The 13,860-nt window shown below is 37.5% G+C and overlaps 1 protein-coding gene across 1 annotated transcript in view; it reads right to left on the bottom strand.

The window, feature by feature from the left end:
* LOC117524892 (neuronal membrane glycoprotein M6-b-like) overlaps nucleotides 1-13,860 on the bottom strand; it is a 42,460-nt gene that overhangs the window by 13,408 nt on the left and 15,192 nt on the right. The window contains 3 exon segments of the mRNA XM_034186713.1: nucleotides 648-764; nucleotides 766-805; nucleotides 5,942-6,128. Coding sequence (XP_034042604.1) covers nucleotides 648-764; nucleotides 766-805; nucleotides 5,942-6,128 — 344 coding nt within the window.

The raw sequence follows: 13,860 nt of genomic DNA, 5'->3' as shown, positions 1-13,860 counted from the left end.
ATAAAGGCTGTAATTGCTGCAAAAGGTGCAAAACTGAAGTATTAAGCAAAGGGTGTGAATACTTACGTACATGTGATTTCTTAGTTTCTTATTTTTAATAAATTTGCCAAAAAAAAAAAAAAATCATGTTGTCATTATGGGGTGTTGTGAGTAGAATTTTGAGGGGGAGAAAATTAATTTACTCCATTTTGGAATAAGGGTGTAACATAACAAAATGTGGAAAAAGTGAAACACTTTTTGGATGCACTGTACATTTTGGTGCTCCCTGCCAAGAAAACTAACATAAATTATTCTACATTATTTAAGTTTTAAAGTGTATTTAAATACTGCAGTGCAGAAACTAAACTAACTTTAGACTTTACATAGCCCAGGGTTGTGTTCATCTATGATGCAGTCCCTTTCTGTTGACTCATGATAGCAATCTGCCACCCTGTGCCTGTCCACACCTCATTTTGGGACCAACATGCCCACGAGCATACATATGAGGGAATGTTAATTAAACAATGTAATTGATGGTATCAAAAGGACATTTGGAAAATAGCAACGACACTTGCACCAGGTGTAAAATTGGCCCTTTAATGTTGGATTTTCCATTCATTTGTCACCCGTCTGTATGTCTCAACACAACATGGTGGCCGCTAACATACCATTCCACTGATGCAGCGTCCACAGATGGTTGTCTTGAACTCACTGTGCAGCTCCTTCACTGCACTGGTTGTGTAGAAGCCCTCGGCCAACAGAATGATCCCGTACAGGAAGAAAAAACGAAGCGATTCCATAGATGGCGTACTGCATCAGCTGTATGCTGTTAAACAGCAACATCACATAGGATAGTTAAAAAAATTAAAAAAAAATCCAAAACAAATCACCAATTAACACAATGCATCCCAACCGCTAAACCACAACCCAACACAGGGTCACCGCGAGTTTTCTTTACTGATGGTAAGTACATAAATATAAAATTAACTGTTGAATTGAATGCATGCTTTTGTTTACTTCAGCTCAATTCATCTTGCGATCGTCAGCACTTCAGCTCTGAGGATTTCATTTCTGTGCCATAATATTTCACTTTGATACACTCGAGTGCCAGAACAGATTCAGATGTAGCACATCATCGTTATTCTCTGCCGCCAGCAGAGTGTGCATGGGATAAATGGAGTCAGTGGGTTTGCAAAATTTAATAAAACTCTAAAAACTGCAGCATTTTCAGCGCTGAAATCTTGGATTCCAGTTCTACACTTAATTTGAGAAGTGTTTTTTTTTTAAGTTGGTACACATTTAAAGCATATTGTTTCACGTAAAAATGGAACAAGTGAAAATTCATCAAATGTATGTTGAAATAATATGGAGTTAAAATTGTCTCATTAATATTTGTAAATGCACGCAGGGTGATCTACAAATAATCATTGATTTGCAAATGTGTTCAGATATCCACAAATGCAAATTTCATATTTGTAACTTGTAAATTGGTCTTTGAAAATAATGTTGTATTTGCAAATATAAAACTTAATTTGTAAAAAAAAAAAAAAAAAAAATTATATTTGTAAAACTGGAAATTGTATTTGTGAATTGAGTTTCAGCATTTGTGGATCACCAATTACACGCATTCATCGCTTTCCTCTGCGACGTCATTTTGAGACATTCTTTTCGCGAACACAGATCCACAAACAAATGCCGACTGATTTACAAATACACACGCACATTGGATATCCACTAGATGGCAGTGTGGTTCCATTCATTGATGTGGCAAGCTGAAACTATATGCTCCCGGATGACTCTAATCGTGATCGTTACTGCGTATTAAAATGCTTATCGCAAAGCGTCTTTTTTTACGACATAATGCAAGTTTTATAAGTCCGCGGACACTGATCTGTGTGTTATAGATACAAATCAGTTTCCTCGGATCCGCGGAGCCTGGCTGTTGCGACAGTTGTCGTAAAGCGGGGACTGGTTGGTTGCTGCGGTGACGCTGTGTGGCTCCTGTGCGAAGCTTAGCTAAATGTAGCAACTTTTAGAACTTTCAAGTTTTTAAAAGAAGAATTTTGCAGCATGTCTGTGTCACGGAGCACGCACAGGCGCAATGCTGTTTAATACGCTTATTTGAACCATTGCGTTAAAGAGTACAACACTAACACCCCGCCCCCTTTCCCATGATGAAATCCACGGACACATAATTTTAAAAAATAATTCATCTTGCCACATCAATGAATGGAACCACACTGCCATCTAGTGGATATCCAGTGTGCGTGTGTATTTGTGAATCAGTCGGCATTTGTTTGTGGATCTGCGTTCGCGAAAAGAATGTCTCAAAATGACGTCGCAGAGGAAAGCGATGAATGCGTGTAATTGGTGATTCACAAATGCTGAAACTCAATTCACAAATACAATTTCCAGTTTTACAAATGTAATTTTTTTTTTTTTACAAATTAAGTTTTTATATTTGCAAATACATTATTTGCAAAGACCAATTTACAAGTTACAAATATGAAATTTGCATTTGTGGATATCTGAACACATTTGCAAATCAATGATTATTTGTAGATCACCCTGTGTGCATTTACAAATATTAATGAGACAATTTTAACTCCATAAAATAATGTCTTGAAATTAGCTGAGAAAAGCTTAATTTTATTAATATTAAGAAGTGTTACATCTTTAACAAGAAGAACGTTAAAAATCGAGGCAAAAAAGCTTGTGTCAGATACAGATACATTTTTTTTAGATATAATATATAAAAAAAACACGTCATTGCATCTTACTGAAAAACTAAAAAGCAACTGTGGCTTTTATTCAGTGTATATTCACGTGGTGCCAATCAATGAGTGCACTTGATTTCAGAGGAGAAGGTTATTGGTTCAAGGCCATATCTGCCCTTTATAAATGTACTGCGAGTTGTTTGTCAGCATGGCACACAGAGTGAAATGTGCCCAATCAATACCAGGAGTGAAAAAGGGAGAACCTGAAAGATCTTATTTCATTAAGAGTAGATTTAGATGTTTTAACTAGAGCCCGACCGATATATCGGCCGGCCGATATTATCGGCCGATATAAGCCCTTTTCAAAGTACTCACTATTGGCCGAAATTTTGCAGACAGAACGCCAATAATTTCTCATAAACAGAACAGTAACTGAAATAATGTTTGTGTTGGCAATGTAAAATGTCCTTGCACCGTTTGTCCAGTAGATGGAGCTCTGACTCCATTCAACCATAGTTCACCATTACACTGCACTGATTGGCTGACAAAAGCATACAAGTAAGTTTATAAGGATGTTGTTTGTAATAACTTTGCGATTACATTCACCCCACATTTCTCCCGTTTCAATTCAACTCAGTTTAACTCAGTTTATGTAGTAATGTGTCAAATGTGCTTCATTGCGTCGGTCACACTTTTTATTAAGCCCACGTTGTGTAGACCTTATTTCTAGCATGAAAAACCTTTGTTTACTGCTAAGAGGTTGAAACATTCAGATTCACTGGTCGTCCGGAAGGGTTCTGGGAATTACTACCATTCACCATTAACCCTCTGGGGCCGACACCGTCGTATACGACGGCCGGGACCAAGCTTTACTAAACTGTAAATAACTTTTTAATGATATGAGATAGAAAACTTACTCTTTTTTTTGCTGAAAAGTTAACTCCGCAGACCTTCGATCCACCATCAGCCATCTTGGTACTCCTCATAGAAGATGTGTGATGATGTGCGCAATGTGAGTGTCCAATCAGAATTGGTTCTCCGTCATATGGTTTTCCAAAATCCAATCGTACAGCAGATTTACCTCACGTGATATGGCAAAGATCATTTTCAGGAGTGATATCTTACTAGTTGGGCCGTTTGAATAGCCCCCTAACTGAACTTGAAAATTCTTCTCTGTTATAAAGTTAATCAATATGAGGACAAAGCTTCAGCTTTTAGCTCATACCTTTTTTGTTAAGGGTCCAAAAAAAGAACATTTTATTCATTAAAAAAAATAAAATAATAATAATATCGGCTGATTTATTGGCTATGGCAAATCAGCCGATGTATTGATTATCTGCATTTTTTTTCATCCAAATATCGTTATCGGCATCAGCCTCAAAAAATCCATATCGGTCGGGCTCTAGTTTTAACTAGAAATTAGGCAAATATACTCTGATATTTTGCATTTTTGCAGTGCAGGTCCCTGGTAGCCACTCCAGGCCACTGTTGCTTGTTAAACAAGACTTGACAACAACTTTGTAAGCCTGTTTGTATCTCTAAAAAATTTATTTTCACATGCAATAAAACAAGCTTTTTGCATCTTTATGTTTTGGTAAACTGAAAATGGAGCAAAACTATTCACAGTTAGAACAAAAACACAGAACACAGGTTGACAGTGGTTTTAAAATAACATTTTTATTCTAAAACTGGAACTACAACATGTAAGTTATTGTGACTTAAGTTAAATAAGTTCAAAACACACACACACAAAAAAAATTAAGGTAACAATTTGCATTGGAAATTTCTGACTAGAGTGGACAAAGACATTAGAATAACAAATTAAATAAGTTGGCTACCTAATAACATCAAAACCTTTTAATTAAGTTGGTTCAACTCACAGAAGATTTGCTAAACTTGAGCTAGTCTCACTATAAAAGTGTCCCAGTGTCACCGACCGAATGCCCCCCCCCCCTAAAATTCGGTCAATCAAACAACTTTATTAATCCCACAAGGGGCAATTAAATTTGAGCAGCCTGTAAAAAAAAACAAAAAAAAAAAAACACAACAACATAACATAAGAATAAAACTAACAAAATTAGACTTAAGAAGGAGTTAAAATGAGTAGCCAGAATAAATATATATTAAAAACACGCCAGACCTAGGGAGCATTTAAAAGTTGAATCGCCGAAGGGATAAACAACTTTAAAAAATGTCATTTCGGAGCATCAGTAGCAATTCACTATCGCCTCGTTTGCTTAACACAGCCTCGTTTCTGCTTAAAACTGACTTTAGAATGATTTAAGAGGTTTTACTTTGTCAGCTGATGGTTAATAATCACATTAATACATTTGATTGCTTTGGGTGTAGAGAGTCAGTCTCAGAGGTGCTGCTGTGGCCCGAAATGATGCATGCGCAGTGACGGCAGGGCGCACCAATTTTTAGAGGGGACCGTTCAGTCGGCGACACCGGCATTTAGACGAGTTGGAAATTCTTTAAAAAGAGCCATGCAAATTTTTATCTTTTTTTCCAAGTTGAGCAGTGTATTTTTTTTTTTTTTTTTTTAAGAATGGAGAGGAACTCAATATTTCAGACCTAAATACATATGTAATACTTTTTCGGAAAATTTGCGGACCCACTCACTCGCCGATTCCATTAATCCCATGCTTGGAGTCATGAGCCAACCCTTTGCAGGTTTTTAGTTTTTAGTCCAACATACCACTTTGGAAAAGCCACTAAAAATGTCAGGTGAAATAAGAGCATGACAGCGGGGTGGAAAACGGCTGTCTGTAATTATTTATTCCTTTTTTATTTTAAATCCTATAAACATGAGCAAGGTGGGAGGATTAACCGCTAACAGATGACTGTGACTGAGATAAAAGTGTCTCGCTCTCTTAAGTGAAGAAAGAACGGGTGATGCATGTCTGCTGAACTCATCTGCTTAAAGGCAGACGTCTTAAATGCAACCCTCCAAAAACTACATCTGTGTCTTATCGTTGGGCTCTTATTGACTGGACTCATGGTTGCAGCCTAAAAAGGCCCATATTAGGCCTGTTCTCTGGGATAAGGTAAACTTGGTGGACATTATCCTCTAAAAATAGTCCACATGAAGTAAACCTCATTAAAAGTGCTGTCTGTTTTATGTTGAGGCCTGTCATGGGTTCTCTGCAACGGTTGCGTAAGAACACATTTTTGAGTGCACATGATGTTTGACTGGAGTACATGTGCCAGCAGGAATACATTCCTAGTTGTCTTATGTCACTCACATGTCAGTCAGCATCGCATGGTCACTGGCGACTTTGGAAAAGTGGGCTTCCAGGATGGACACTGTGCCAGTGAGGGCGACGTGGCCACACCCACAGAACAAGGCGACTCCAGAGAAACACAGGATCGTAGCCACCAGTGACGCATACGGCACCCCGCCTAAACATTTGATGCAGCACTCAAAGCAACCTGCAGAAGAAGTACAAGAAAAAAAAAAAAAAAATAGTGTTCACAACTGACGTCATGAAATCTGGCTTTGGTGAACATACCAAACCTATTAATAACCCATCGTCTACTTACAGAACACAACTCTTAGAATGTGAACTGGACTTACATCAAACATTCATTTATGACTAATAAAGGACTTATGATCAAATGTTGGCTGTATTCCAAAACATTTACTGGCAGCATTTACAGATTTTTGACAGCCATTAAATCCGGTTGTGTTATAAAAAAATGGAGCTATTTTCCAATAAGGATACAATCAACAATTTCTCTGAAGATGAAGAGTTGAGGGTCAAAATATGTTGTTTTATTTTAGTTTTCAGGGCATCAACAAAGACAAAGGCCAATATGTTGAAAAGTCTCCAATTTCTCAATGGCAAAGACTCATTCAAAATTCTGGAATCCAAAGTTGAACCCATTGAGAATATGACTGATTACAAACCTGCATCCAGGTTGCCTTTTAACGACTAAATCATTACTGATTTAAGCAACGTTTATCTCTGTTTGGTTCCCTACTTTCTCATAGGTCCACTGGCCAGGTTCCACCAACCTTGACATGTGCATGACCGTCAACCCCAGAGTTACCCTTAAATGGCTGGTTTTGGCTAATATCATGGTTATTGAGGTCAAAGGTCTTTTTTTTTTAACACTCCAGTGTTGATCAAACTTGCCACACATACGAGTAGGAGTTTTCTGGAATTGTGCAAGCGATATCAAATTTAATAAAGACCAATATTTGGGGTAGAGGTCAAAATGTAGTTTTTTTTTTTTTCATTCCAAATTCCACCAAATTTGGTGCAGATGTGGAGGTAGGTCCCAGAATAGCCCAACAAGCTCAAATTTGCTGAAGGTCAGTCACTGAGACCAAGGCCATGTCTGCCTGTTTGTTGGTCATTTTGATGATTTCTACCAATCTTGGTATGTCCGTGAAGGCTGACCCTGAAATTGCCTTTAAAAAAGAATTTATGCCAAAGTTGAAGGTCATGCAATTTGATTTTCGACTTGATTTGGACACACTTAGGTGGATTCCAGAATTGCCCTGCCATGGTCAGCCAGAGGTCAATCATTTGAGCGAAGGCCCAGATCACTGGGGTCAAATGTCAGACTGCCGTAGCCCTTACTGTCCTCATGCCCATAGTCCCTTACTGTCCTCACTATTACATCGTCTTTATGAAATATAAAATACAGAAAGACACCAGTAAGACACTACACATGCTCAAAAATTAGGGTTGCTTATCAAAGATAAAATAAAATTTTGAGTATGTTTAATTATTGTGTTTAAAAGTAGAACAATTTATGAAGATCTCTACAGAGATTTCTTAGACATTCCACATGTAATCCTTTTTATTTAACTTTACAGGTCATTCCATAAGAAATCAACCTATTTCAAAATATCTCCCTCATTCATGGTCTTCGATTTATTTCATTTTCACAAATTTGTAGATTATGAAAAAAAAATCCAAAATATTAGCTTCATACTCCAAGTAGTTTTCCTTCCAAAAGGGTCCAAAAAGGGGCGTAGCACTTTTACTTATTTTCTGACATGGACGCCTGTTATCTTGCCAACTTTGAAGGGTCATACGTACAGTATCTGGAAAAGCACAGATAAGGCCTTGATTACTTTTTTCTCTGGCACAATAAATAGTACATTTCAATAGAAAGGAATGTTGGTTTGAAAATTATTTTTGGCCCAAGAGACTTATTTCTACATTAAAATGATGTCATCACAGGATACTTTCCAAGCCATTTTCATTTTGTTTCAACAGAAGCTAGTTATGATTGGCAGGAGACGCTGGACATGGATTTTTTTTTTTTGGGGGGGGGGGGGTCAAAAAAAAGTGGGGGAGGACTGTCTTTGAAAAGCCATCAACTGAAAACTACATAGCCAAGGAAACTTGTAGGTTTTAAAATGGACACTAGGTACAAGTGAAAAACCCCTTTAAAAATTCAGGGTGTTATCTGTTATTCTTTTAGAGCTATGGCCCTTCAAATAGGCATTCACGCCAAATAAGTGTCACACCCCCTTCTTCTGAGTCTTCTGGATGGAAAAGCTAGTTTGACTATGAACCTAATATTTTGGGGTTTCCATATTGGAACCATAATCTACAAAATATGAAAAAATAAATCAAATCTAAGACTACAAACCAGGACCCTCACAAGTAAATCATACTGATTTCAAAATAACTCTGATGGGTAACATTCCCTTTTCAGAAGGCCTATAATCTTAAAGGAAGAAGCCCCCTGCCTTCTGTAAAAAACAACAACAACAAAGGGGGTAACAATGTGCAAATTAAGCATATAAGGCACTTCAAAGCAAGATTCATAAAAACATTTGTGCAAAATAAAGCCCGGTCAGAAAGTATAATATACTGTGTGTGGTTGAGTTTGTTCAGTTTAACCACTGAAATCATCACTGTGTTTAAAAGCTCACTCATGATGATACAACAGTCCAAGCAGTGTATGGGAAATCAATAACAACTCGTACTGATGGAACGCAACGCAACATAAATAAGATCAACTTTATTTATCCTGAAAGAAATTATTTTGCCAGAGTACCGAAACAGTGACAGTAAACAGTGAACATGGTTTTTTTGTTTGTTTTTTTTAAGACATTTGCACAAAATGTTCGACAATATTGCACATGACTGAGTAACTGAATAACTCTGGTCATTATGTATTCATCCTGTGGCTGAAAGTGCTCTGATAGGACGTCCGTGTGGCATGCAGGGATGGGAGGTGCCGTCCCGGATGCTGAGCAGTTTCCTCAACATCCTCCTCTCTGACACCTCCACCAGACTCTAGCTCAACCCCCAGGACAGAGCCAGCTCTCCAGCTCTATATGATTAAAAAAACTGCGATGTGGTTCCCATTAGACCCTCATACATGCTGTGCTTTGGTAGGACATTCAGACTGAAACAAGCCTTTGCGCAAAATCAGCTGGTTATTTGCGTTATTTGGCCTTGAAGGAACTGTCCTGACATTCAGAGAAAACAGCCAGTATTTACATTTTATATGTTTTACAATAAGATATTCAACTATGGATGGATTAATGCATAAATAAATTGCAGTCCCCACTTGGACAGTTGAAAATAAAATCCTATAAAAGCTCCATTAATCCAGGTTTTTCTCTTAGTTAACAATCTATGTAGTACCTCCACCAGCCAGCAGATGGCTCTTGCTCGTTATGCAGTGAGTCCATCTACATCTGGGCACAGGGAAGACTGCAAATTTATGGTTAGAAAATAAATAAATATTAGATTTTTTTTTATCTGCTTCGTTTGCAAAAAGCAAAACGTCAAAGGAGAAATTGATAAAGACTAAGAAAGTTTACAACCTGTAAAACGGAGGAGCATATTTTACCAATCACTGAACAATACACAATTTCCATGACACGTTTCCAGACTGCAGAGCTAACAAACCCATCAAAACATGATTAAAGTGCTTGAAAAAAAAAAAACGCATGTAATTTATTAAAATGAATCGCTCCATGCAAACACCAACGAAAAGGTCAATCACCAGTGGTGTCAAAAGTATACACATTTGTTACTTAAGTAGAAGTATAGATACTGCAGTTTAAAAACACTCTGGTAAAAGTTGAAGTATCAACTTGACCTCTTTACTCAAGTAAAAGTGAAAAAGTATGTGCTCCAAAACCTACTTAAAGTATAAAAGTATAAAGTAACCTTTAAAAAAAAAAAAGGTAGATGCCACTATATGAATTGAAAGCTTAATTTAAAAACTGATTCATTCTACATGTGGCCCAAGACCCAAAACCCAAAATTACCCCCCAACACCACCTGCACGAAAATGTTTCAATTCTAGAAGCTCTGAAATGCAATCTGGGACTATTCCAGACAATAAATTGCAGTGAGTGCAGCATCCATTTAGTGAAGAAAAAAACCCCCACAACTTTCCTTATTCAAATTCATTCCAGTAGTATTCTGCTCTTACTAGGATGCAGCAGTTTTCTAGTTTGGCAGATAGTTCTGGAGGAAATCACAACACATTGAAAATATGGTCTGACCGAAACAAACTGTCATTAAATAAGACAGGGATGAAGTGGAGGTGTAAGAGTCACTAGGTGTTCACAGGAAACACTCATTTATTTATGTATGTATTTATTTACATATGTTCATTGTTAGTTGCTTTTATATTTTCTGTTGTGTTTCTATTCAGGTTCTTTTTGCCTCTTTCTCTAAAATTGTATATAATAATCATTAGATTATTAATATATAAACAAAAATAAATTTAAGAAATATTACAATTTGAAAACAAATGCACCTGAACGTGATGACGGCTGCAATTGCTTAATGCTAACTTTTAACATTGAAAATGACATAGACATGCTAACGCGTTAGCGTCGCTCCCATTTTTAAGTTATAAAATACATCTATCAACTGTTTCAGAAGACCATAACAGGTCGGTTTAACATAGAAAAGGTAAATAATACTCACAGAAGTATGCTCTTTAGGGTTCTAGCGGGGGAAAATTAAGCGAAAGAAAGAAAGAATAAACGAAGCAATAGGTCGAAGCATTGCTTCAATCTGCGAACCACTGCTTCGATTGGTTCACGGTTCAAAGCAAAGCCGTGCTGCAGAAAAGTTGATTACAGGCGCACATGACGTGAAATATATATATATAAACATTAAACTGAAGCCAAGAGTAACAAGGCTGTTTGTTTTAAAAATGTAAGGAATAGAAAGTACAGATACTTGTGTGAAAATGTAATGAGTAGAAGTCAGAAGTAGGCAGAAAAATAAGTAATGGAGTAAAATATAGATACCTAAAAAGTGTACTTAAGTACAGTACTTGACACCTCTGTCAATCACTCACGAGTAACTACGTCAAGTCACAGCTACTTGGATTTAAACATACGTGTGTGGCCTTAAAAGTGTAAAATTTATAGGAAAATAAGTTCTCACTGTTCAAACTTAAGCACTAAATTTCTCTGCTGGCCCACTTGCCAAGTGCAATCTGAATTTTGGTTACCTGTGCTGACTCAAAGCCTCCTCACCTCAAAAAAAGCCTGTCGGGCCACCAAGACAGTTTTAATATCTACTTCTGTTTAATATCCTACTTCCATGTAAATGTGTGCTGGGTAAAACACACAAAAATACTTTGGGTCTCTTGTGAAGCACAAATCCCCCAAAGTTCATTTCAGTTTACACTCTTTCCTTTGACAAAATTAAGAAATATACTGCTGTTGGGACAGTGCTCCTGGAGTCAGACGGTTCATTCTGACTATTTGTTCAGTACTGGGGTAATAAAAACATTTTTTGTCTTGGAGCGAGTGAACAGGAGTTTCCATAGCAGCATGTTAACCACAAGTCAGTGTGCCGGCAGCAGAGTGTCTAACATCTCACCACAGCTGCTTCTCTCGAAGAGCACGTCTGGGAGGGTGAGTGCTGGGACCCAGAGCGTGCAGCACCACAGATAATGCAAAGTAAGTACAGTCCATCTCAAGGATGTCATGCACTTGTGATGCACTTTACTGTCAGGTAGAAGAACAGGATTTTGACTTAAGCACAGTATAGCTGGCAAAAGAAATTCACCGTTCCAAAGAGGACAGCCATACTGTTTTTCCTTCCATATGGAAACTGTGGTTAGGATTCATCTCTGGAACCAAATCTATATATTAAAAGCCAATTGGCCTCTGTGTACGTGCATGCGTGTGTGCGTATAACTTCGATCACGGACAAACTGGGGAGAGCTGACATTTGCTGCTTGGTATATTTATGTATTTTGGGTCAAGGATGAACGCCGCCAAACCGAAACCTTGATGGGACTAATATTTTTGAAGAAACTACGGATATTAGCTAACAAGCGTGACAATGGACGTTGATAATTACATTCTTGACTCACACTCCATTCCAGCAGGGGGCAGCAAATCATTTATATATTAAAAGCAAAGTGGCCTCTGTGCACGTGTATGTGTGTGTGTGTGTGTACATTTGAATACAAAGAAACTGGGGAGATCTGACATTTGCCGTTTGGTATGCTTATGTATTTTGGGTCAAGGATGAACGCCGCCAAAACGGAACCTTGATGGGACTAATATTTAACTACAGATAATAGCTAACAAGAACAAACAATGGACATTGATAATTACATTCTTGACTCACGCTCCATTCCAAATCATTATTGAAACTTTGCATAATTTATTACAACCCTTGAAAAAAACGTCAGCTACCTATTTTATAAACACAACCCAATCTAGAGCCCATGGATCCCCACAGGCAATGCACTAGCCTCATGTATAAACATGGAATAGGAGTGACAGAGGCACTAACAGCAATCACACCAATTTATTGCGTTGCCACATTTCATGGATGAATTGTGGCACGGCACCTCAACTCGTATCTAGTTTGAAATATGTAACTATTCTTGTTCAATCAAATGGAGACAGCACTGTCCTGGATGTTGTTATATTACGGTGGCAGTCTGTGAGACATTAAATTGACAACATTATGCTTAAGTGTGTCTTCATGGCATGTCTGTTGGTCCAACTTGGAGACAGAAAATATACATTAGGTTTGAGGGGAACCAACAGTAGAGTTCCTTCAGCTGCTCCCTTGTTTTGGTTGTCATACATGTTGATTTGGCAAAGGTTTTACGCTGGATGCCCTTCCTGACATGAGTCCACATTACATGGAAACTTCCACACTGGAAACAAGCAAACTTAACCGCTTGGCCACCACCCCTGCTAAAGTAATCAAATCAATCAGCTGTCCTTTTGGTTAGGGACCCGTCCAAACAATTTGCTTGGCAGCCGGTCATCCAGTCTGAGTGCTACTGTTGGTTCACAGTAATACGTGACTGGGACTGATGTTGCCACGATATGTAAACAAACTAGAATGTACTGACAAACTGCTTACTGACTATTTGCGTCCCAACTTAAATAAAACAATTACTATATATTCCAGAATATATTGTATTTTTCCCAACAGCTAGTTTCAACAGTGTGCAGTCACTGGTGTGACACAAAACATGACGGCCCTCCGCCAGAATTGGGAAAACCGCAGCCTCAACTTGTTAAAAAATAAATTAATTAATAACAATAATTAGAAAACAATTTGACAGTGCAGTGTACAACTTTCTACTCCAATATAATGCTAATTTGATTTATTGGTGGACATAGAAATGACTAGAAAATGATATCATCAACTGCTACAACAGACTTTGTGTTTCGAGCTCCAATCCCATATTCAACCACGATGCAGTTATTCAGAAAGCTGTGGTACTGACTGACTGTCCTCAGGAATACCACAACTATTCCAGTAATGTAGTAATTTGATATCTTTACGTGTGCCAAGATTGAGCGTTTTTTAAACAAGATTTTAGAAATTTATGACCATATCAATGATCCCCCATTCAGGATTTGATTATATTTTGAGAATTATCCAAATCCTGAACCTGAAATATTGCGTGTGTGTGTTTTGGACCTTTGGTAAAAGTTACACACTCTAATGAATGTCTCTCATTTCAAACTGTCATACATATATTGTGTTTTTAAGTGGAGTATGATTGTGTCCACAGCAACAATACGTTGCAAACAATAACTCAAATATTATTGCAGTTATGAACAAGGGTATTTTTTTTTTGCACACCATATACTGGATGTTGTATTTCATAATCCAATAAATCTAAGATGTCATTTTCTACAAGTAATTTGTTGGCCAGTTAGTATAATTCTGTT

Source organism: Thalassophryne amazonica, chromosome 14, assembly GCF_902500255.1.
Source record: "Thalassophryne amazonica chromosome 14, fThaAma1.1, whole genome shotgun sequence".
Taxonomy (NCBI): Eukaryota; Metazoa; Chordata; class Actinopteri; order Batrachoidiformes; family Batrachoididae; genus Thalassophryne; species Thalassophryne amazonica.
Note: the sequence above shows the minus strand (reverse complement) of the source record. Positions and strands in the feature narration are given on the sequence as shown.